This window comes from Cylas formicarius, unplaced genomic scaffold (genome assembly GCF_029955315.1).
Source record: "Cylas formicarius isolate icCylForm1 unplaced genomic scaffold, icCylForm1.1 PGA_scaffold_8__14_contigs__length_24414737, whole genome shotgun sequence".
NCBI classification, from domain to species: domain Eukaryota; kingdom Metazoa; phylum Arthropoda; class Insecta; order Coleoptera; family Brentidae; genus Cylas; species Cylas formicarius.
The window spans coordinates 4,838,366-4,860,440 of record NW_026844361.1 but is presented as its reverse complement, the minus strand read 5'-3'; the positions used below and the strand labels follow the sequence as shown (position 1 = coordinate 4,860,440).

The window sequence follows — 22,075 nt, the reverse complement described above, 5'->3', positions numbered from 1 at the left end:
ATTGAACAATCAACATTTTTAATCAGTATGTTCTCAAAATTAGCCTAGACCTCGTTAAATGGTGCATGTTCGCCAGCTTCGAAGTTGAAAACTTTGTTGAATCCTTGTATGTTTTAATGTTTGGCGGATCTGTCTAATTGTTAAGTGATTTCAATATTCCTCTCACCCTCCCAGGACCTGTTAATGCCAGACATAGATCCCTACTAAACCTCAGCGCCATATTGGATTTTAACCAGCTTAACTCTGCAACTAACCTAAATAACCGTTGCTTAGACCTCGTTTTTGCCAACTTCTATGCTGAAATAAAGAAAAATGCTGCCCCACTCATCGACGAGAATCCCATCCCACTCTCGTGAATAGTTTCCTTCCGAGCCGCTCTTTCACACGTCTTTAAGTTTCCAATCAATAGGAACGATCAAACCCAACTTAACTCTAGGAAGGCTAACTATCGTGATATGTACGAGCTGATGCAGAATGCAGACTGGAATAGTATTACGGAGTGCTCGGATATTGGCAGGGCTCTAACACCTTTATAGGACATTCTGAACAATATTTTTGCCAAGGAAATGATTGTAAATATATTTAAAGCACCACAAATTATTTCCACATTTGAAAATTACCAACCTATTTCAATCTTATGCAATTTATGTTTGCTGTCTTCTTATGTCTGTGACCCCTGTACAAGCAAGGTCAAGTTCACGTTATATACACTGACTTCGACAAAGCTTTTCACTGAAACTTACTGACCGAAAAAGCGTCTCAAAAATTTGGTTTCTCCTATATGCTAATTTCAAAGTGAAGAGGTTCTATCTGGTGCATTGATTGATTGTCTGATGGCTTGTTCCAATTTCAGCTATGCCTCAGGGTTCTAACCTTCGATCACTTCTGTTTAATATACCCATAAATGATCTCATATCTCATATAAACTTAGATGGTTTCAGTTCAATGCAAATTTTGGAATTCGTAATAAGAAATTGCAGGCATTTTTGTAGCTCAGCTACCATTAAACTATTATTTTACTGTTACCTTAGGTCCAAGTTTGACTATTGCTCGGTAGTATGGTCACGGTGGTATAACTGTCACGCTCAGTCCACTGACAACGTATTGAAGTATTTATTAATGTTCAGGGACGAAGGTTCCTATCCTGAGAGGGAAGTTGATCACGATCTTCTGCTAAGATGATTTGCTGTACTGCCTCTGAGCTTCCAATCTGTATCAATTCTCTACATAGTCCATTGTCCGCTTCTTCTGGAGCAATTACGTTTTCATGTGCCGCGGCTAGAAGTAAAAGATGTCAATCAACTTTCTTTTCGCAGTCACCCAGAGTAAATTTAAAATTACTATTTACAAATCTTCTGTATTCCTGCTGCTTCGGTTGTTAATGAACTGAACTTGATGACCTTTCGCTAATCCTCCTATATTGTTTGAAGGGGGCTAGGCTAAAGGAGGGTCATGAACATTGTCTCGGAAGAATTTCAGTTTTATAGGTAACTGCTGATGAGGTCCATTTGTCGTAGTCTTAAGGCGCTTTCATGTTCTTTCAGCTTAGTTGATATTTTCCGTGGGGTCCATATGTATGGAATGCTGTAAACTTTTGGTATCTCAAACGAATTTTTGTCTTTGAAGGACAAGCGGTAAATCTGGTCTTGACATTATATTTTTTTAGAACTTTTACTTTTGATATGCGGTCAGTAATGTGATGACTGCATATAGTTATTAGTAGCCATATGGATGAATGTATGGATAGATGAAGGTAGTATGGACGGTGGCAAGTGTGGGGTTACTTTTGGAAGGTTGTGGTGAAGTGTATTTTGTGATGGAATGCTTAATTTCTCTAATGTGCAAAATATTAGAGAGAAGAGCAGATGTAAGGTGCTTTAATTCTGAGTTCAGTGACTCTGACTAAAATAGTTTCACGCTCTGTAAAAACCAGATTTAATAACCGATGATTTTTGCACTAGATGGTGATGTGCCAATTCATTAAGGGATCGGTCTGTATGCGTAGGTTTTCTGTAAACGGAATGACCCAGTGTTAGGTGCGATTTTCTATTGATGTGAATATCTAAGAATAGGAGATTATTATTGGTTTCCAATTAAATGGTAAAACGCATGTTATTGTGTATAGAGTATGATGGTTTAAAAATTGGTCGAAGTATACTGTGTGGTGATGATGTGCGGAGCGCCTTCTATTGCCGGTCTCTATTGTCCGCGATGGAGCGCGTAGTGGTCATTTCCTATTTGGGGGACGAACGGTGTTGACGTTCTTTTTGATTGTTTTCTTCGGTTTCGATTGGCTGGACCAGAGGCGGTAGGACCGGTTCATGCAATTTGTACTTTTCTATTTTTCACGTATAGTAATACACTCCGTTAGTATAGTAAAGTGTGTGTATTGTTTTCGACGCTTCTGAACCCGGAGTGCTTCGGTAGAAACACATCTACCACAAGAATTTAAATGGCTAAGAAAATATCCTACGAATTCTTGACTGAGAAGCCAAATAACAAAAGTATCATCAACGTAGCGTGGTGATAATAAGAAGAAAGCACTGGACACCTTCCATCTAAAGCCAAAGTTATGGAAACACTGCGTTCATGATAGGTGTGTTACTTGCCTTCAAGGACAAGAATCCCTGTCCACCCTTTAGCTCCGCCTCCTTCAAACAGTATTAAAGCAGGCACAGAGTAGATGGCAATCCAGTTTCAGTGAAGCTCTGAAGAAGAAAACAGGATGATTGGCGAAACGTCAGCAAGTTCAGTTCATCGACAACCGATGCAGGAGGAATCCAGAAGATTTATAAATAGTATTACAGGCTACTGTTGGCCTGTAGTTTCTTTGAAAAATTTTATATTTAAGTTTAGTTTTTAACGTCCACTGTGAATATATCATATGAGTTATATTCAATATATCCTGTTGTAAATAAAGTGCTACTATAAATGTTCGCTGAAAACAAGTTAAGTGTGTTGATATCGATGTTTAGAGAGAATACGGGACAAAGTGTACGCTGGCGTTAGGTTAGTTCTCTTCTCTATGAAAATATAGTCTGATAAAGTCCAATTGTACGGTTACGTCATAGCACGACATCTTTCTCTAGTTCATTACTAGATGTAGAGTTTTTTTGTCAGTTTTGAAATCGTTTTTTATGGTTATGGTACAGTTAAGACATATGGATCATTGTTTATTACGTCACTATATATGACGTAACTGCACAACTGCTCTAGATATATATAGATAGGAATAATATATAGCAATAATAGGAATACATTGGAATCACAATAGGAGGTGTCTTTTAGTGACACTTGGAAAGCTTCGATAGCTATCTCCTTTGATTATGAATTATGAATGAGAAAAACGATTTAAACAACGTCCCAAAAGCAATTTAAGAAAGCCCGTCTACCAGCGGAATTAGAAAAAAATAGGTCGGCCAGGTCTACGCACTGCTGACGTCACGGAAGGCAACTTTTAATCGCGTTCGATCAAAGCGTGCCAGTTTTCGACGCGTGACGCAAAATCAAACGCGACAAAAAACGTCGAACGACATAATTGCCCGCGATTTAAATATTTCGTATATTTATCCGTTCGTTCGTTCGCGGGTAACGAAATTATTCCGAAAACGAGTCCCGCGGATTAAAAAATAAAAACGAAATGAGAAGAGAAAAAAAAAAGGAGAGAGAACATAAGCCCTGGCGCGTTATCATAATTGTGTGTGTTGGTCCAGTGAAAATCGTTACATATTTATAAATTTGTCTAGACACCTTACATAATTTAAATCAATTCGATTTTGCGTGTCTGTTGACCGCGAACGCGGCTGCCGCCGCCGCCGTCCCGAGACCATTTTTTAAACTTGTGCCAATAGGTGCCAGAAAATAACACGTGGAAAACGCGGACGGACACGTGCCTCTATGGTCGTTCGGCATAATCGCCCACCTTTTCGCTGAAAAAATTATCAAAAATATTCATTTTAAGCGAAAATGTTAGAAGCGTTTACTTTACACTAAATGAGATTGCACCCAGTAATAGCATATTACTAGTTTATGTGACACTACCGGAGCGAGTGTTTAATAAACCAGTGACTTCAAAAGTTTACCGAACGTGTTGCATACTATAATTTTTCTACGACCGTTAGTTTTTGGGTACATTTTCGCAAAACAACACGAATTCATTCACTGACATGACCGTCAGAATTGACAAACGTCAAAATTCAAGGCGTGGGAAATACCTCCGAAAACATCCGATTGCTGCCAAACCCGTGCGGTAAAATCCCGGAAATGTCCGAAGTGGCTCGGATCCGTGGGAAACGAAATTGACTTGATAAAGTGACGTTTCCCGCACGCTAATTGTCGTAATGAAAAAAATATTTGTAAAGCGGCCAAAGGAGAATTTATTTTGAATTTTACGGAGGCCATTATTACATAAAAACTTGGGAAAAAGCACAATTGAATTACAGGTTTGGCTATTACAAGGGTAAAAGCTTATGTTACAAACTAACATTACAACTTTAGGAGGAAAAAATTAATAAATAGATTAGGTTCTCTAAATGTGGATTACTGTAAGAATTTTTTTAAATAAAAGTAAAGAAAAAGTGTCCTAGGTTTTTCTTTTAAAAAACTTAACGAAATCAAAAAAAAACTAATTTTCTGAAAAATATTAAAACATTTAAAAATCTAAAAAAGGTATCACAATTCCGCATTTAGTATGGACTAAAATGAGTCTTGCATGATACAACATTCCGCCTCTGTAAAAACTAGTGTAATAACAATAATAAAATAAATCAAAACTTAATTTTGCCCTATAACATTAAAGGGTACTGCAAAAATATGCGTCTTTTTTTACCCTGGCGCAATTTTTATTTGCCCATTGACAGCAAGAAACGCAATGAACCCATAATCTTCATCTGAGCTATCTTTCACTGAAAAATCACTAGAATCCTCAGAATTTGACCACACTCCTGATTTACAAGTTCATCTTTTCTTTACATTTTTTCAGCCAGATAGTTGTTTTCTCTCTTTAATTTCTTTTACTCTTTTATTTTTTTGGGATTTATTTCCTTTTTCCCCTTAAATGATTTATTTATTTATTTATTTTAATTTATATTTATTTATTATGGTACTTAAACATGACGAACTAACGTTACAATTTACATAGGTACACTAAAATTAAGTACATTTATCTTAATTCAAAATAGTAAGCAAAACTATTTCTAAACCAAAAAAAAAAGGAAAACTAGAATGTAGAAATTTAATTTAGTCGTAGCGAAACACTCCTATTAGTTGATTTCTAAATGAATTGAGTGAAAAAGCAAAAATATTTATGTGCAAAAAGTAACTGTTATAAATTCTTTGCAATAGAGATATCGGTTAATTGCTACCTAAATTTGTATTATATTTAGGCGCATAGAAAAAAGCAGGCGTTCTAGTCATTGCCATCCTAGCATTAAAGGAAAATTTTTCCAAAAGTATTGGACAGTCCACTCTGTTATTAACAATATTGTGCAAAAATTGCCATATGTATTATACATTGTACAGATAATTTCCATATATATTATAGAAGTCAAGGCTTGCTGCATACGATACACCTATTAAATTGTGGTTATATGAAAAAAAAACTTTTTTGAATGCTTTCAATCCTGTTTACATGCTTATGATATTGGAGACTCCATATGGCACTGGCAAACTCAAGATGGAACCGCACATAAGCGTTGTAAAGTACGACCAACGACTTGGGATCTTTAAATTCTTGGCTGACCCTTGGCTATTTTTTCAAGATGAATATCAAAACTCAGTTCTGTGTCTATAGTTACTCCGAGATTCCTGATATGTTTTACTTCTTTAATAATTACTCCATAATCAAAAATTATATCATTTTTTAATTTACTTAAGATGGTAACATTTGTCAATATTTAACAACAGTCAATTTCCTAAGCACAGCACATAAAATAAATTTTGCAAAACGAAATCATTTACCCTCATGCGCTATGAACAAACAAAACAGCATAGATCCCAACCGCGATCTCTGAGGTATGCTAGACGTGATATAAATAGATTTACATTTAGTTCCATTTAACTCAACAAATTGAGTCCTAGAACTAATGTATGATTTAAAGAGAACCATGCACACCGAAGTTTTTAGGTTGAAAGCTTTCGAGAAATCGGTGTACACCGCATCCATTTGCATTCTATTATCCAACGCCTCAGACACATTCTGAAAATGCAGTGAGAGATTGGTGACGACGGACCTACCCCTAAAAAAGCCAATTTGCATTTCACCAAGGAGGTCCCTAAGTTTAAAAAATAACGCCTCTCTTATAATTGTCTCAAACATTTTGCCTGGAATAGAAAGAATTGATATGGGTCGGTAGTTTATGATATCAATCTTACTACCACTCTTATGAACAGGTACTACTTTGGTACATTTCCAAAGAGTCGACTCGAAGTACTCTTCTGATAAACTTTTATTATTATTTATTTATTTTTATTTAAACTTTTATTAAAGGCTAAAAATAGCGGTATCAGCAGAAGTTTCGTACAAGATTTAAAAAAGATCGGGGGAAATTCGTCTGGCCCAGGGCCTTTATTTACATCTAGTTTGTTTAACTTAATTCTAATCTGCTCTTCAGAAATGGAGTTTAAAGTAACTGTGTCACATGGCGGATCCAACAACGGAATATTATATAAATAATTATATAAAACTAGAAAAAAAAAGCAGCAAACGCCTACGTTACACACCTTCACTACTTTCCTTCTATTGCTTACAAAACTCCAAAAATATTTTACGGTTTTTATAGATTATTTTCGGTATTTTTGACGTAACTTTTATAGTCCACACTTATCGCTGCCCTAACTCTCTTCCGTAGTTCAGAAAAAGTGAGGATTGTTGTCCTTAGTGCTTGAGACATAACAAATGGGATAATTGTTGTTAGGTTTTTCTTGGGAATATTATTTGTGACAATTTTGGACACATCACTTTTAGGTTGTTGAAAAGATTTACCCACGACACTCGTGACAACGCACTATTTATTAAATCATAATTGGAATATCTAGATTTAAATTTTTCCAAATTCGATTTTGTCTTAAAGAATTCTAGTGTGTTTATTTCAATTGAAATATACATTTGTGTTAAGTGAATCTTTCACGAAAGAATCCGGAGACCTTTTCACAATAACATTTTGAAAGTTACTAATCACGAAGTCCACTAAGTCAAGAAACCTGCATTGTCCTTGGATACGCCATCGAATTAAAAGAATGTATCAGTAACTCACCGTATAAACCAGATATATCTGAGAGTACATAACAGCTCTCACTACAGTCAAATACCCACTTTACTTTTGATGCATTATAATCCCCACAATAACACACTTTTTTGTAGGACACACCTGCATAATACTAGACACTTTATTTAGATGCACAGTGATATTTTCAACACTTGCTTCAAAACGTGCGTAAATGCAACACATCAAGATAGACATGGACGATGCAATTTTCATTTCCACCCAAATTCCATAACAGCTGTTACTTTTTATTCTATTTAAACGCGGTATTGCACCAATATTTTCTGGTGTGTGTAAAAACGGGAGCAGTTGAAGGACTTGGAAGTAGATTTGGAATGAACGATTGAGCTTCCTGATTTATCTGATTTTCAATTGGTACTATTGTTGCAATTCCGTTATCTTGTGCGGGATGATCGTTACGTGGCTATTCGTTTACTTAATTTTGGTTAGTTGTTTCAATAAAATCATGACCATTAAAAACATAAATAGTCCCTATTGATCGAAAGCTTCAATAGCCAGTTCTGCAAACTAACTTCTAACCTATCCACGACCAAAAATACCTGCTATATCATAACTCGCATCCATACACATATTTCTTGCAGCCATATATTTTTTAAGGCTGGATTTTATGGCTAGAGCGCGGCGGAATTGACAGTAAGCGCACATTCTTTATTCGTGCCAAATCAATCACTTCGATACTACTGCAATACCTTGTCATTCGAAAGTAGGAAAATATTGTACTTTATCGCTACTGGAAAAGAACCTGTATTGTTACCTCTCAAACTAATCGACTGTCCTGAAATCGCTACAAATTATTTAGCCAGGCCCACTGTAGAATCTATCAAGTAATGACGACTGTAAAAGTATTGTGTCTACAAATGGCGAAAATTGTATGGAATTTTCTGGAAACAACAATAATGATAAATCTATCATTAAGGCTTCTTCTCTCTCAGACTCCGTGAAAAGATCTGTCACCCCTCATGACTCAAAATTCCTCTTCTCTCCGGACTCCCAAAAATTCACAAACTAGGATTACACCTTCTATCTATTGTCAGTTCTAAAATATCTAGCATTCTTATTAAAACCCTTTACAGGGAAAACTGACAGTTTTGTACTTAATTCCTTTCGCTTCATTGAACAAATAAAAAGCATTACATTAGATACACAACGTAGAATCCCTCTTAACTAAAGTTAAAGTTAAAATTACAAGAGTGGGAAAAAATGGAGTTCAGCTGACATCTGTCTCTAAAAATTACAGGTAGAAGATCAACGCAGGCAGAAAGAAAAGTCGGAAGCTTTAGAGTAAAAAAGGCTAAAGCTTCTCATTCTCTTGATACTTGTGTAATTAAAAATATTGGAGTCGGTGAGAATAAATTTGTCAAATAAATCAGTAAAAACTGTTTTTTTCCAATGCTCTGCCATTTGTGTATTGATAATTCAACTATTACACATTGTATAACAGTTGAAAAAACTAAACCATTTTTTTTTGCGACATACTTGCAACTTTTTTAACCCGCGAGCAAACTTTGAGCGAAGTACGAATTCCTTACCACATAATGAAAAAGCCGCCAGTTTCCTTTAATTTGAGTCATATAAAGCCAACCGCTTTTGAAAAAATAAAGCTGTTATGGGTAAATAACTGTTTTTTTTCAACATTCCGCCGTTTGTTCCTTTCTTGACAGATGAAAATGTTTAAACTTTTTTCCAGTTAAGGATGTGCACGCTAACAATAACCCATTTTGAATTTTTTTGTATCGTGAAAAACGAAAAACTTATTAAAAGTTAAAATGTTGTCAGCCGCTATTTTCAATTCCGTCGAAGCAATCTTGAATCGCCTCGACCAAAACTTTCGGAAGCGCTATTCCAAAAATCACAACTCTACCATCATTTGTAACATTGCAATTCGCTAATATCCCCAAGAATTTATTCAACTATAATCCCTGTTTCAAACCGGATGCGGATGTAACATTATTTATAATATGTGAAAATCTCATCCAGCCTGACGGATCACGACTATGTATTGATCCAGCTGGAACACCATTCATTAGCAGTGGATGATCTCGCTTTCAAGGAAATTGCATTATTGGGGGAGCAAACGACCCAGCTGCATGCATACGAAGTATGCACCTTATTGTTGAACCTCGTTCCGCTGAAGCGACTACAGTGCTTTTTCCCCTTATCCCGGATTCATCAACGTTCTTCAAAGTATTCGAGGCAGGATTTTGAAAGTCGTCCATTTCTTGCTCTAATAAATTAAATAAAATCGCCACGCTTTCCTTGTTAAAACCTTTTAATCGTGCAATCGAGTTTCGTGTTCCTGTTCCACTTGATAAGGAATTAAATTAATGTCGCGTCTGCTCAAACCAAACCCTGTTTTTGGATAAACGAATGAGTATCGTTTTTGGAACGTTAATGGATCTGGCAGCTTTTAGAATGGAGTATATCCTATTCTCGATAACGGCAAGAATAGCATTTCTCATTGCTTTCCTATCCAAAGTGTGCCTGGAGTAAAGTTGTTGCTTTTGCGATGTTGCCATATTATAAAATACTGGTCTACTTTTGGAACATTGGAATAACGGAACCAAGCGATCTCGACATTTTGGAAAACCTATGATATGGAGAAACCCAGCGAATCACCATAATGACTGCTATTTCTGCACTTGCAATCTTCATGGATATAATACTAAAAAATTGAAAAACATTGTTGATCCGAACCTCAAGTTTGCAATTAGGCCAGTGCTACGTGGCCCAGATGTCCCAATACCTGGGAATCCACCTAATATAGTAGAAGATATCATCAGGTTTTCTGAACCTGAAATAAATGAAGATACCCTTAGTGATCTTGGTGATATATCGAGGAGTTCTCAGCAACCACCATTTTAGCATCTAGACTTCGAAATTAAAATAAATTTTGAACAAAGTGGTTCACTTGTCTATTGCACCTATATTCCTAATCTAATAAAGAAACTTGGTACACATTACAATTCTGAGGACTGGAGGTTTTTTATTGACTCATCCAAGAGAGGCTTTAAAGATGTTTTTGCTTTTTTACCTGTTGCTCATTCTCTACAAATGAAAGAATGCTACGAAAACCTTCAGCTACTGCTTGAGAAAATCAAATACAATGATTACGTCAGTAGTCAGGACATACGAAGTACCCTTGTTTTTTGTGTGAGTGGGACAGTAGAAACAGACAGCAATATTGGGTAAAAAAAAACTGGTCAAAAAGAGTTAATTTAACACCCGTTCTTACTGGTTAAAGAAAAAATGTCTACGATCGTTGCATATTAAATTAGGGAGCATATTTTAAATACCTATGTGGAAAATTTTTGTCGGTCTTCAAATAAGATCGAGAATTTGTGAATACCTAAATGATTCCTAAATCTACGGTAGTGAAAAAGTCGAAATGCTTGTTCTCGTTGACCAGGCGGTCCGCCCTGTAGTTGGTCTTACGGTACGGTACAAAATGTGCTATTTAGACGAGTTATTCATATTAGTGTCAAAAACCCATCTTGCGACAGAATGGAGGGACAAGAACAACTGGAGTTATTAAGTCTGTACAGCAGCATTAGCGTTTTCAAACCTAATAGTTCTCAAGTGCCAGATAAACGATGTTAACGAAGGCGACACTCAACTTAAAAGCTATATAGAGCTACTTGATTGAGTGATAATTAGTATTCTATAAAGCTGAAGCGTACTCCAAGTGAGGTAGAACCAGAGCACAATATTACAGTTTTATAGAATTCACGTTTGAAATTATGCCTTACATATGATTGTTAAAGGTAAAGCTAAAGCAACAAGAAGATAATTAGCATTATGGATACGGGCAGCTATGTTATTACTAAATATTAGAATAAATAGCGACCCTAAATGAGAGCCCCGAGGCACCCTCAAAGTAACAAGTAATTTCCAAGTCTAACAACCCGACTGCGTCACCCAGATACCGCTCGATCCATTAGAGAAGTCTACCTGCTAAACTTTGCCCACACAGATTACCAAGCAGCATTGCATGATCCACCCTATCAAAGTGTTTGCTCAAATTTGTGTAAGCGTTTCATGAAGAGATCAATCTCCAAGTAACCCTTCATTCTTAAAACCGTTAAAGTGTTATTCGAAAGCCAGGCCTGACGCATGGTTCCAAGAATTATGAGCTATCTCCCGTCAACCACGTCTCTGTCAAGTTAATAATCTTATATGAAGACACTGAGACCCTGGTCCTTAAAGTTGAAAGTTTAGTTCTCAGTCTTCCACAATTTTTATAAAAAATAGACAACTCCTTGAACTTTTAATTAGGGGACACCCTATTATATACATTATTTTCAAATTTCCAGAATCGTAATCGCATTCTTGAGTGTTAAATCCCGTTTTTTGAGAAATGATGTTATGTTGGACACCGCTGTACCCAAATAACATACGATATCCATTGGAAATGACAAATTTGTTCATACATTATCTATACAACCCAAGAAACTCTCTGGGCGTTCAATGAACTATCATTTTTGTACAGCTTCTAGACATCCAGTAGCTGATATCTTTGGGATATCCTTTTAATATTTACTGTTGGATGTTGCAATGATAATAATCAAGCAAACCATACCAAAAGCTTAATTGAAGCATCTTTTTTTTTCAATTTCTCAAAGAAAATTCCACAGGCTACTGCTTGCCTCACAATAATACACAATATACAAGCTTCTGGATTCTCTTGCGTCGGTTGCTTATAAATCCAACTTGCTGACGTTTCGGCAATCATCATGTTGCTTCTTCAACTGTTGGTCAACAGTCAACAGAATTTTATTATTATCATTACTATCATATAAATAAATAGTGGATTTGAATTGATTGCCCTATATTTTATTTATAACTATTTTGGAATACAGAGATAATGTGATCCTACCGCCTAGAATTATTGATTGTTACTAACCAAAAACAACATTTCATATTACATTCACGTTTATGCCATTTTATTCGCACCAGTTATTAACGATTTGTAGTAAGTACACATAAATTATTACGGGTTTGTTTGTTTGTTCCAAGACAAATCCATACTTGGATTATAAAAGTTGTACACGCCTGATTTCCAAAATGTTACCGAAAAATATGACATTTGCATCCCGAGCATCAATGTGTGTACTATTTGGTTCTCTTTCTTAAGGAACAGGAGTGAGGGCGTTCGAACATTTTCGGGAAGAAACGTCATATATTCCAGGTTTTGAATATTGCCCATAGGTCCATGCGAAATTCCAGATTTGAAAAAATAAGTGTGCTTTGGCAAACAAAATAGCAACTGGTGTTTAAATGTCAATCGTATTCCAGTGCTTGTATATGTTTGGTATTTATTTTAAAAACATCGAAAACGCAACTTTTTCGGTTAGAATCTGTATGTTAGTGTAATTATTTTTGATTATTGTAATATTGCGATATAAATTATTATTGTCATTTTAAATATTATGCCGTCGCCTTAGCACTAAATTTCTGTATATTTATTTTGCTAGAAGAAAGAATGCTGAAAATACTTCCAAAAAATGACTACTTTATTTTGTTTTTACATCTTTTACTGATGTTATAGATTAGGAAAGAGATATCAGAATGCGTATTGGACCCTTATTTGCCAATCTTGTGATACAATAATAGTGCTATAAGTTATATTTTTAATAAAATAAATATTAATTTTTATTGTAATTTCATTTATAATTTTTGTATTTTAACAGTTAGTTTAGATATATTTTACTAAAAAAACTAAAAATAGGATTTAGGAAAATATTCCCAAGAATGCGGCATTTTTTCAAGCTTTTATTTCTTTTACCGATAATATAGATTAGAAAAAAGATATCGAAATACCATTTTCACTATCCTCATTTGACTAACTTTTCTTGCATTGCGTTTAACTTTTTTTGAGAAAAATTTATTTTTAGGGTTGTCGCAATCCGCCTTCTAGCGGCTATTCAAGCAATCGAAATCAATCAAGATAGCCTTGTGGCCTAAGAAGAGCCTTTTTCAACGACTCCAAGTTTGACCAAATGCGCTCAGCCATTCTGAAGTGATTGACATTTAATTTAGCAAAATGTTTTCACATCCCCCACTGTTCCTTAAGAAGTGAAGTAATAGTATATTTTGCAACAAATGCGGTAACGACATTTGACTCACGAGTTTATTTGACACGCGCGGAGCGAGTGTTTAATAAACGGTAAAGTACTGGAAAAGATCCGATTGCTCCCAACCCATACGGTAATATCCCGGAAATGCCTGAAGGGGCTCGGATCCGTGGAACAAGAAACTCACGTAGTAAAGTGACGCTTTCCGCACGCTAGATCGGTGTACAATTAGGTCTTCTACAGCAGGGAGTAGAAAGAAATTATTCTACCGAAAAGAATCGAATTTATCCCAGCTTTAAAAGGATGTGAATTTTAGTTATCTGTAATATAAGATTATTTCTCAAATAAACGGGATTTAGTCTTCAAGAATTCGCCCTGGCGCCCATTCTAAACAGACAGACAGTGCCGAGTGTTCCTTTTAATTGGCCACCGAATGCACTATAACAATGTCAAGATAGCAACAAACATTTAAATAAAAAATGAAACAATATACAGGATGTCTTATTTAGTTTTGTCGGCAAAAAAGATTGATTGACCAAATTTTGAGCAAATCGCTATCACCCGTTTTCGCAAAACCACCCTGAGACACCTGTATGAATATATAAAATACAGAGAGGAACATATAAAAAGTAAAAAATATAGTGGAACGTATTAAAAAAACAAAAAAATACAGAAGAAAACATAAAAAATAAAAAATCCGAGACTGTGTCACACTCCTGGTCGTATTTTGTCGAATTAAGCCTAATCGTACATTCTTAATAAACCAATATACAGTTCGAAATAACCGTACGGGGTCAAGTCAGAAAATTATATCTTTTTTTTTAATGAGACGTCCAGTATGATTTTACTCATTCTTATTTAGTTCGTTTTCAGCTTCTCGAAAATACATAGTTGTGCATAAATATTTCGAAAAATAATTTGTATTTTTGGGAAAATATATTTTTTTAACAGTAAGCCGTGATTGGCAATGTGATGTGTCATAACAAATAAAAAGTTGTCAGTTTATTATCTAACAAGTAATAATATTGTTAATAATATACACAACTCAGTTAAGAATAAATTTTATCATTGATATCTACTAAGAAGGCGTTGCGTTGGTGACGTTCCTGTGGAAACTCAGTTTTGTCAATAACCCCGCCCGTCGTGGTCACAAACCAAAATGGAACGGCTCGGACAGCATGAAGAAGAATTCACCAATTTCATGCACAGGGTGAACGATGTGTCGAACATAGTGTCAAAGTTGTCGTCGTCCGATAAAAATCTGCAAGAGATCGGCGATTTGGAGGCACGAAATTTTTTGGGCGAAAGCAGTGAGACCATCGATGAACGCGATGTGGTGTTAAAAATACGTTCCGATAAAACTGTTATTAATAAAAGAAACGACGAATGTTCCGACCCAAATCAAATATCTAAAGGTAGTAAATATACTCTAGACCTCGTGCACTTGTCACTAATGATTATTATTTTAGAGGCTTTCATGGAAGCAATTGCCAAGGACGCGGATAGAAGGCATCAAGACCGAATAACAAGAACCGAAAGAATGGAAACGTTTAAGAAGCAGGGAAATTTAGCGTTTCGCAGAGGAAACTACGAAAAAGCGCTAACACTCTTTACCAAGGTTGGAATAAAATTCGAAAAATAACAGGCCAATCTCAAAAGCCCGAAACATAATGAGAAATAACAAAGCTAATAAATAACCCATTTAAAATATCCTAGCTTGTACTTGAAGATAGATGTTTCTGCCGCGTGGCGCCACCTTTTGAACGACGACCTAAAACGTTTCCCACCAAACTTACCAAATTCTATTTGCTGTGCCGTAGGCTATCGGGAAAATTAAAGACAGCACCCTACTGTATAACAATAGAGCGCTGACCTACATAAAACTGGGATGCTATGAGAAGGCTAGAGACGATTTGATCAATTGGGCCCTAAAAACCAATGAGGATTGTTTGAAATCTTGGCTTCTGTTGGCGAAGATTTATCACCTAACGGAAAAGCCTCAAGAATTACAAGATGCCGTCAGAGAAGCGATTGCCAGAAATCCCGAGAAGGAATCTTTTATTACAGGTATTTAGGCTAAAATTTCTTTGGCTATTTCATTCGTAATTTTTCTATTTTCAGAATACATCAACCAATTTGAAAATTAAACTAAAAATTAAAAGAAAAAACATATATCGGCTTTAATAGATGTAATTGTTATTAAATAATAATAAATTTATTGGACCTAACCAGTTATTTTTATTAGTATTAAAGATGTAACTAATAACAAAACATTGTTATACAGGAGAGTTATTTCTCACTAATGCAACGATTTTCCAGTTTCTGACCCAAGACAAATCCAAAAAATTGTTTTGCTTGGGATAAATGACGTCAGGTATGGCCGATGGAACTATCCTTTTTGGTAATGGGTTTATTTATTTGACACTGACAGTTTTTGTTATTGATATTTGGAGGTTGTGTTGGCTTTTGCATTTGTATATTGAGAATTCTAATACAAATATTGGTTATCGGGATTTAAAGTATTCAAACAGCAATGCAGCTTAATGAGGACGGCGAATATTTCTCGGGTGAGCATCAATCCGATGTCGCGCTGTTTTTAATCCATTTATGTGAATAACTGGCATAGAGGCTTCTGTTTTAGATAAATTGAATTTTCGAATACCTAAACGAAAAACTGATGAAATTGAACCGCGTCATACCTCGTATCAACTTAATGCGCGATATAATCAGCAAAATACCCCGCTTGCCAATTCCTACTACAATTACCCGTACGACCCAAAAGCTGCGTCTGCCTATTATGGAAACTATGCGCAGTATTACTCCCAGTATAATAATTCGAGCGGAAATCAAAGCAACCCCGATCCAATCAAGCACAATATTTATAAAGCTCTGGACGATTTAAAGGAAAAACCCAAAAATCAAAACACTAAGAATATCTGTGAGTATAAAACACTGATAGATAACTTTAAGAAAAAAAATTTTGCTTTGCTTATCCTTAGTTCAATCAACAGTGCCAGATTTAGTTGACAACACGTTGCCCAAAGATTTGAAGCTTCTCTTTCAACCACTCTTCTGTAAACTTTGTTCAACTCAATTCAGTAGCAATAACAATGCAAAGATGCATTACCAGTCGAAAAATCACGAGAAAAAAATTAAAAAGTGGCTGATTGACTATTCAGAGAAAAGTGGGGAACCATTACATAAAAGGGCTAGAACTAGTGACAAAAATGAAGAGGTAACTCTTTTTAAGGGCTATGATCTTCTTTAAAGGGGCTGGCTTTGCAGGAAGCTCAGAAAAATCCTTCTTGGTTTCATTGCGATGTGTGTGATTTACCTTTGACTGGTCGGTTGCATGCAGAGTCCCATTACATGGGTAAACCCCATCAAAGGTGAATAATGAATGAGTGATTAGTCATCTGACAGATTCTAATTCATTTTTGTTCTTCAGTGTACTAATGGGACACAAAAAACCTGCCGGGCAGGGGTATTACGATGAGGAGGGAAAGTGGATAAGGTTAAAGTATGTCAAAGGGGCTTAGAAAAAAATTACAAAATAATAAACATTTTTTTGCATTCAGAACAGTAAAATCAAAGCCATACAATTTTGCAAATGGCGAAGACAACTTTGGCATTTCCTTTAAAAAGGAACAGGAGCAGAAAAAACCGGCAGCGCCGTTGGTAAAATTTCACTGTGAAGTGTGTGACATCAACACTACTTGTGCCGAACAATTGGAAAATCACTACCGCGGCCAAAAACACCAGAAAAAACTCAAGCAGATGTGTTTGAGTCACCCTGCTCAGAAAGAGAGTGCTGAACGTATTGGTAAGTGTGAAAGATTCATAATCTAGAAAATGTGTGTGTACTTTTGGGAGGAATATGATTTCCTTCTTAGGAATTTGGAGCCAAAAGCATTCTGATCAACAACATAACATGTAGACATAATATCGAGTTAGCTTGAGTGTTATTTTTGTAATGTTGGCGACCATTAAAAATTTCTTGGTAATTTGGTGCCGCCAAGTTAAACATTTTGCAAGTTAAAAACCCTTGTTTGTCTATTTAAAGTGCGAATGTTTAGGTTCGCCGCCAGTATTACCGCTAGTGGCGCCGGAACAAGTGGTCTGTCCCGAAGCTGTAGGGCAAATTGATCTTGCCATATATCGCCTGCCTTCTGGCGACTACTATTGCCCCACCTGCAATAATACCACCAACTCAGAAGCGCAATTTTTGCAGCACGTCAAGAGCAAAAACCATTGGAAGAAGTCACAGCAGAAGACGATTTAGAGGTTATGCTTCTTCTTTGAGTACAATTTTGAGGTCAAAGTTCTCAACGTAACAGTTTACCTGCTTTAAATTCTATGTACTACAAGATACATATAATAATTAAGTTTAGAGAATAATTTAATTTAATTTAATTAAAAACGGTGTATATCTTATTAGGATTGATATCAAACAAAAGAATAGTGAAAAAAGTCCATACTTCTATTGCTGTCTACCTTTATTTACTGTAGCATAGATATCAACATCAAACAGTATAGTACAGGGCTGTAAAAAGTGAACCACTTCATCGGAGACACCATCGTTAACTGTCAAGATGGTTTTATATTGTAAACCCAAACCCTATCAATACCGTGACCAATAGTCTCGATGGGGACCAAATTCGGTAACGGGAAACGGCATGCTAGTACATTACAATTGGTTTTACATTCCTTGATAAATTTCTTTTCCAGTTTATGCATCTGAAATTATATATGAGACCACCACCGCCATTTTATTTAATATAGAAACCAACCATTTGTTCCACTCCAAATACAACTATATTATCATAATTTGATAAATCAAATTTCCACAAATCGTTTCGGTAAAACTTTGCTTGGTGATGACCAGTTTTGAATGCGCTGAATTTGGAATAAAGGACTAGCCATGGGTTCAATTCAATCCCGTGGGAAACAAAATTATGTTTTGCCGCCTCTAAAATCCAAAATAGGTATAACGCACGCCTGGTCAACATGACTATGGAGGCATACCCAAGACAATCCTTCCATCACCTGATCCCAAGTCCAACAAAGTGCCTTTTTTGCCTCGCAAAGCTACCACAATGTTTTTGAGCTGTTCGCTGGTAGCTGGTATGTAAGGCAAACATATTTTTCTGAATGCTGGACTGATAAAAGGGGCACATATAACCGTAAGGCCGACTGCTAGACCACCTTCAATATATGTTTTACATTTTACTTAATGGAGTAAAACACCCTACCTGTAATTCCAACTAAAATTTTTCCCGCAGGTGATATCTTCACAGGCTTTGCGCTTGTAGTTTCCGACAATAACGTATCTAAAGCCGCCATAGTAACTTTTGGTTCAACGTTAAAAAACAATTTTCAATTTCAAACTTTTATTGAGTGATATAACCCCAAATCTATTTTTTTTTAGTCATTGCTCAAGAGATGCCAGCGCAACCTCCACAGTAATCTTTTTTATCACCCACTCAGAACAAAAATTGCCAACCTTAGTATTCTGTGTAGACCATAGATGGAGACCGCTTTCAAAGTTGGTGGATAACCAAAGTTTTGGTTTTTGTATATATATTGTAGATATATTACTCTCAAATTTGTTAAGACTATATTTTGTCTATGGTTATGACAATAATTATTACGACCGTCTGCAAGCTGCAATATGATTTGTATTCTTATAACCAAAAGATTACTTCCAACTTTTAATATAATAAAGCCAAGACGTCTGTCCTCTAAAGCTGAATTCAACAGTGAGATAGAATATTATTTGATTACGTTAATATTCGGTCTGGTAAATTTTAGATGTAGTTGAATGTCCCTCGTATTTTCATTTAAGCAACAGTTTCATAGATTTCCCCAATGAAGCAAAACATTTAATTGACTGTATGCACATCCAATATGATTTTATAGATGAAGATCAGGAAAAGAGTTTATTTGATGAAGCAGATCCATTTATAAAGAGACTACGTTACCAAGTTGATCATTGGGATGATGTAGACATTTGTCGGTATTACAACAATCTAGGGAGTTCTATTTCTAAAGTTGTAGGCTATTCATCAATATCGGGAAACTGAGAAGTTAAAATGGAATCCAGAAAACACAAAAATTATAAACAAAGTCAGGGAACTGGCATTCCCACGCCACGTAGGGCAGATAAAATATGTACATATTTTAGATTTAGATAAGGATGGTTATATTAAACCTCACATTGATGCTGTAAGGGTAAGTGGAATGAAACAATTGGAATATGTCAACTTATTTAAATATTTATTGCTGAAAAGTTCTAGCAACAGTTTCTTTCCAATCTTCCCTATGCCCCGGTTTCACATATGTCTTAATTTTAGCCTTCTTGTGATGTTGTCTTTTAGAAGGTTCAAGAATGTTACGTTTTTGCATATTCTTGAATCTGTCAGTTAATAAATTACCCTCTCTTTTTAAATTCCTCAGAGTCCCTGAAATATCTTCCCCCATATTAAATTCCAAATCTGGGCTTTCATATTTTGTCGAACTCAATACTTTTGGCTCAAGTTTTTTCTTTTCAGCTTTCAGCTTACGTTTTTTTTGAGCCAGCACGTGTTTCTTCTCAAGTGTTTCAATTTGCTTTTGAAACACTCTGATCCTATTAACATCCCCAGCCTTTCGCTTTTCCAATTTGAGAGCTCTTTTGGCTTTCTCCAACATGAATTGTTCCTTTTGTTTACGCCTCTGTTTTAGTGTCTTTTTTTTGTTCTTTACTGGTGGATTTATGTTGAATTTGTTGTCATCATTGTCCAAATTTTCCTCAATATTGGTGCCTTCCGCACTTGGCAATCCCTCAGACATTTCTACAATCCAACTGGTGTCTCTCTTTTCTTCAGTAACTTTTTTGAACATGTCCTTTGTAACTCTGTTTAAATGTTCCTCTTCTTTAATTAAACTCAATTCCTTTTGTGCTATTTGTTTCAACAAGTCCTGGTGGTCCTTATAAGAAGGGTTATATGACATTCCTGGATGTGGGGGTTCAATTGGTGGTAAAATACTGCTCTTGCTTAAGACACTCTTTGCAGTGGTTTTAACTGGAACCCCAGTACCTCTCAGATTGTGTTTTTTTGTAATTGTATCGGCCCACTCATCATTCACAAATGGAGATATTTGCTCAACTGACCAGATATCCTTAGTGAATTCTCCCCGCTTTTCCTTTTTTTCTTTCTTTATTTCATACAATCTTCGTTCGGCAATCGAAGTCATTTCCTTGGACGTGAGAACGCCATATTTTCGTCTTCTCTCCTCTTTTTGCTTTACGAATATACTTTTACGTTCTTCAGGAGTTTTGACTCTGTTTCTTTTTACTATTGGATCTGGCACACTGGTGTGTGGCACTAAAGCGGAAAAACATCTTAACGGTCTCGCAGCCCTTTGCTTGCGCCGCTCTTTGCTGGAAATATCCCCCCCTGTGTCTACCACAAAATATTGGTTATTTAAAACTGTTGATAAATTTGGGCCCACGTCTTCTTCGACCCTCTGTTCGAGGAATTCTTCAACATCTTGAACTTTGGCGTGCTTACGCCAGGAGAGTTTGGATTTTTTCGACACGCGTCGCTTTTTTAAATTGATTGCTGTCATTTTAATCATATTTTAATAAAGCGAACATGCCACACGATATCTACCAAAACATAACCCTACTGTACAACTCAAAGTAGATAAAAAAGAAATTTCTTTCATCGGGCCGTTTGCCCAAAAGTGTAATAGTGATTTCGTTTTCAGTTTTGCGGTGACACAATAGCAGGTTTGAGCCTACTCTCCGACAGTATTATGAGACTGGTAAATGAACAAAATAAGTCGCTTTACGGCGACATTCTTTTAAAACGAAGATCTCTCTACGTGATGAAAGGTACGGCAAGGTTTGATTACACTCACGAAATTTTAGCCAACGAAAAAAGTATATTTAAAGGGGAGACGATCGTTAAAAATAGACGCATTAGTATAATCTGTAGAAACGAACCTGATCCTAAATATATGGGTATTTAAACAATTGTTGTTAATTTCCAAACCTATTTTTGTTACTTACATAGTAGTTTATTTAGAGTTGTGTCAATCGCGAATGATTCTTTGATTCAATCACTTCATAGGATCGAACGACCGAATCCCTCTTGCTCCTAACGATTTGATCACCGCTGCTGCTCTGACCGGTCTGAAGTGACCGAATACAGGACTACCGATCGACCGACCGAATTCGCCTTAATTCATTTGAAATTTGAATGGTTTAACATTTAAATGCATGACTGAGACAGGTCACGGAAAAGGAATGGGAGTATTGTTATAATTATTCTATAGTATTGAGTTGCCACATCGATCTGTAGATTTGCTGATGCGTTGAACTGAATATTGAATGAAATATCTATTTCCACACAGGTATTTAATGTAAACAAATTAATGTATTACTGATACAACCCAATACGTAGCACCTAGCACTAGCACTAGAACAGAAAACATAACATATAGACACAACAATAATTCAAATGAATCTGAATCGGTCGTTCGGACTGTTCGGATTCAGTGACTATTGCCGCTTATGTTGGCATCAAATAGTATTCAAATGAAAGATTGATTGCAATGATTCGGTCCTTTTTGAAATCGGTCACTGATTGATTCGGTGCTCGTAAAATGAACGATTACACAACACTAGTTTATCTACTTACAGAAAAACAATTGGTATTTATTTGTTTAGTGAGT

The 22,075-nt window shown here is 35.8% G+C and overlaps 5 protein-coding genes across 6 annotated transcripts; 3 read left to right on the top strand and 2 right to left on the bottom strand.

Moving 5' to 3' along the window:
• The first annotated feature begins 14,513 nt into the window (after positions 1-14,513).
• LOC132706430 (tetratricopeptide repeat protein 12-like) lies at positions 14,514-15,578 on the top strand. Its single transcript, XM_060677774.1, has 4 exons — positions 14,514-14,769; positions 14,824-14,972; positions 15,175-15,421; positions 15,476-15,578. The coding sequence occupies exons 1-4, from the start codon at positions 14,514-14,516 to the stop codon at positions 15,499-15,501; spliced, it is 678 nt and encodes a 225-aa protein (XP_060533757.1). The 3' UTR covers positions 15,502-15,578.
• A 208-nt stretch (positions 15,579-15,786) lies between these two features.
• Positions 15,787-17,636, top strand: LOC132706425 (zinc finger matrin-type protein 3-like). Its single transcript, XM_060677768.1, has 7 exons — positions 15,787-15,921; positions 15,996-16,292; positions 16,354-16,589; positions 16,640-16,743; positions 16,803-16,874; positions 16,933-17,177; positions 17,431-17,636. The coding sequence occupies exons 1-7, from the start codon at positions 15,888-15,890 to the stop codon at positions 17,634-17,636; spliced, it is 1,194 nt and encodes a 397-aa protein (XP_060533751.1). The 5' UTR covers positions 15,787-15,887.
• Positions 17,637-17,926: 290 nt separating this feature from the next.
• On the bottom strand, positions 17,927-18,848 carry LOC132706428 (ATP synthase subunit C lysine N-methyltransferase). Of its 2 annotated transcripts, none has more exons than XM_060677770.1 (4): positions 18,607-18,848; positions 18,380-18,559; positions 18,145-18,323; positions 17,927-18,091 (listed from the first exon to the last, which is right to left on the bottom strand). In XM_060677770.1, the coding sequence occupies exons 1-4, from the start codon at positions 18,695-18,697 to the stop codon at positions 17,942-17,944; spliced, it is 600 nt and encodes a 199-aa protein (XP_060533753.1). In that variant the 5' UTR covers positions 18,698-18,848; the 3' UTR covers positions 17,927-17,941. The 2 variants fall into 2 exon arrangements, with proteins under 2 accessions (XP_060533753.1, XP_060533754.1); XM_060677771.1 differs by having other exon boundaries at positions 17,928-18,091; positions 18,380-18,547.
• Positions 18,849-18,885: 37 nt separating this feature from the next.
• On the top strand, positions 18,886-21,370 carry LOC132706426 (alpha-ketoglutarate-dependent dioxygenase alkB homolog 7, mitochondrial). Its single transcript, XM_060677769.1, has 4 exons — positions 18,886-19,113; positions 19,166-19,356; positions 19,412-19,585; positions 21,107-21,370. The coding sequence occupies exons 1-4, from the start codon at positions 19,026-19,028 to the stop codon at positions 21,368-21,370; spliced, it is 717 nt and encodes a 238-aa protein (XP_060533752.1). The 5' UTR covers positions 18,886-19,025.
• LOC132706424 (ribosome biogenesis protein NOP53) lies at positions 19,604-21,056 on the bottom strand. Its single transcript, XM_060677767.1, has one exon. It carries the CDS (start codon positions 20,972-20,974, stop codon positions 19,631-19,633), a length of 1,344 nt encoding a protein of 447 aa, XP_060533750.1. The 5' UTR covers positions 20,975-21,056; the 3' UTR covers positions 19,604-19,630.
• Positions 21,371-22,075: the final 705 nt, after the last annotated feature.

Excerpts from the sequence above, each read along its gene's own strand:
- LOC132706428 (XM_060677770.1), bottom strand. The coding sequence starts at position 18,697 with ATGGCGGCTTTAGATACGTTATTGTCGGAAACTACAAGCGCAAAGCCT. Across the intron at positions 18,560-18,606 it reads AATTTTAGTTGGAATTACAG|GTGGTCTAGCAGTCGGCCTT; the intron begins GTAGGGTGTTTT and ends CATATATTGAAG. Across the intron at positions 18,092-18,144 it reads TATTTGGAGTGGAACAAATG|ATGCATAAACTGGAAAAGAA; the intron begins GTTGGTTTCTAT and ends ATATAATTTCAG.
- LOC132706426 (XM_060677769.1), top strand. The coding sequence starts at position 19,026 with ATGATTTGTATTCTTATAACCAAAAGATTACTTCCAACTTTTAATATA. Across the intron at positions 19,114-19,165 it reads CTCTAAAGCTGAATTCAACA|ATGTAGTTGAATGTCCCTCG; the intron begins GTGAGATAGAAT and ends GGTAAATTTTAG. Across the intron at positions 19,357-19,411 it reads AAGTTGATCATTGGGATGAT|GCTATTCATCAATATCGGGA; the intron begins GTAGACATTTGT and ends CTAAAGTTGTAG.
- LOC132706425 (XM_060677768.1), top strand. The coding sequence starts at position 15,888 with ATGCAGCTTAATGAGGACGGCGAATATTTCTCGG. Across the intron at positions 16,293-16,353 it reads TCAAAACACTAAGAATATCT|TTCAATCAACAGTGCCAGAT; the intron begins GTGAGTATAAAA and ends GCTTATCCTTAG. Across the intron at positions 16,590-16,639 it reads CTAGTGACAAAAATGAAGAG|GAAGCTCAGAAAAATCCTTC; the intron begins GTAACTCTTTTT and ends CTGGCTTTGCAG.
- LOC132706424 (XM_060677767.1), bottom strand. The coding sequence starts at position 20,974 with ATGATTAAAATGACAGCAATCAATTTAAAAAAGCGACGCGTGTCGAAA.
- LOC132706430 (XM_060677774.1), top strand. The coding sequence starts at position 14,514 with ATGGAACGGCTCGGACAGCATGAAGAAGAATTCACCAATTTCATGCAC. Across the intron at positions 14,770-14,823 it reads CCCAAATCAAATATCTAAAG|AGGCTTTCATGGAAGCAATT; the intron begins GTAGTAAATATA and ends TTATTATTTTAG. Across the intron at positions 14,973-15,174 it reads CGCTAACACTCTTTACCAAG|GCTATCGGGAAAATTAAAGA; the intron begins GTTGGAATAAAA and ends GCTGTGCCGTAG.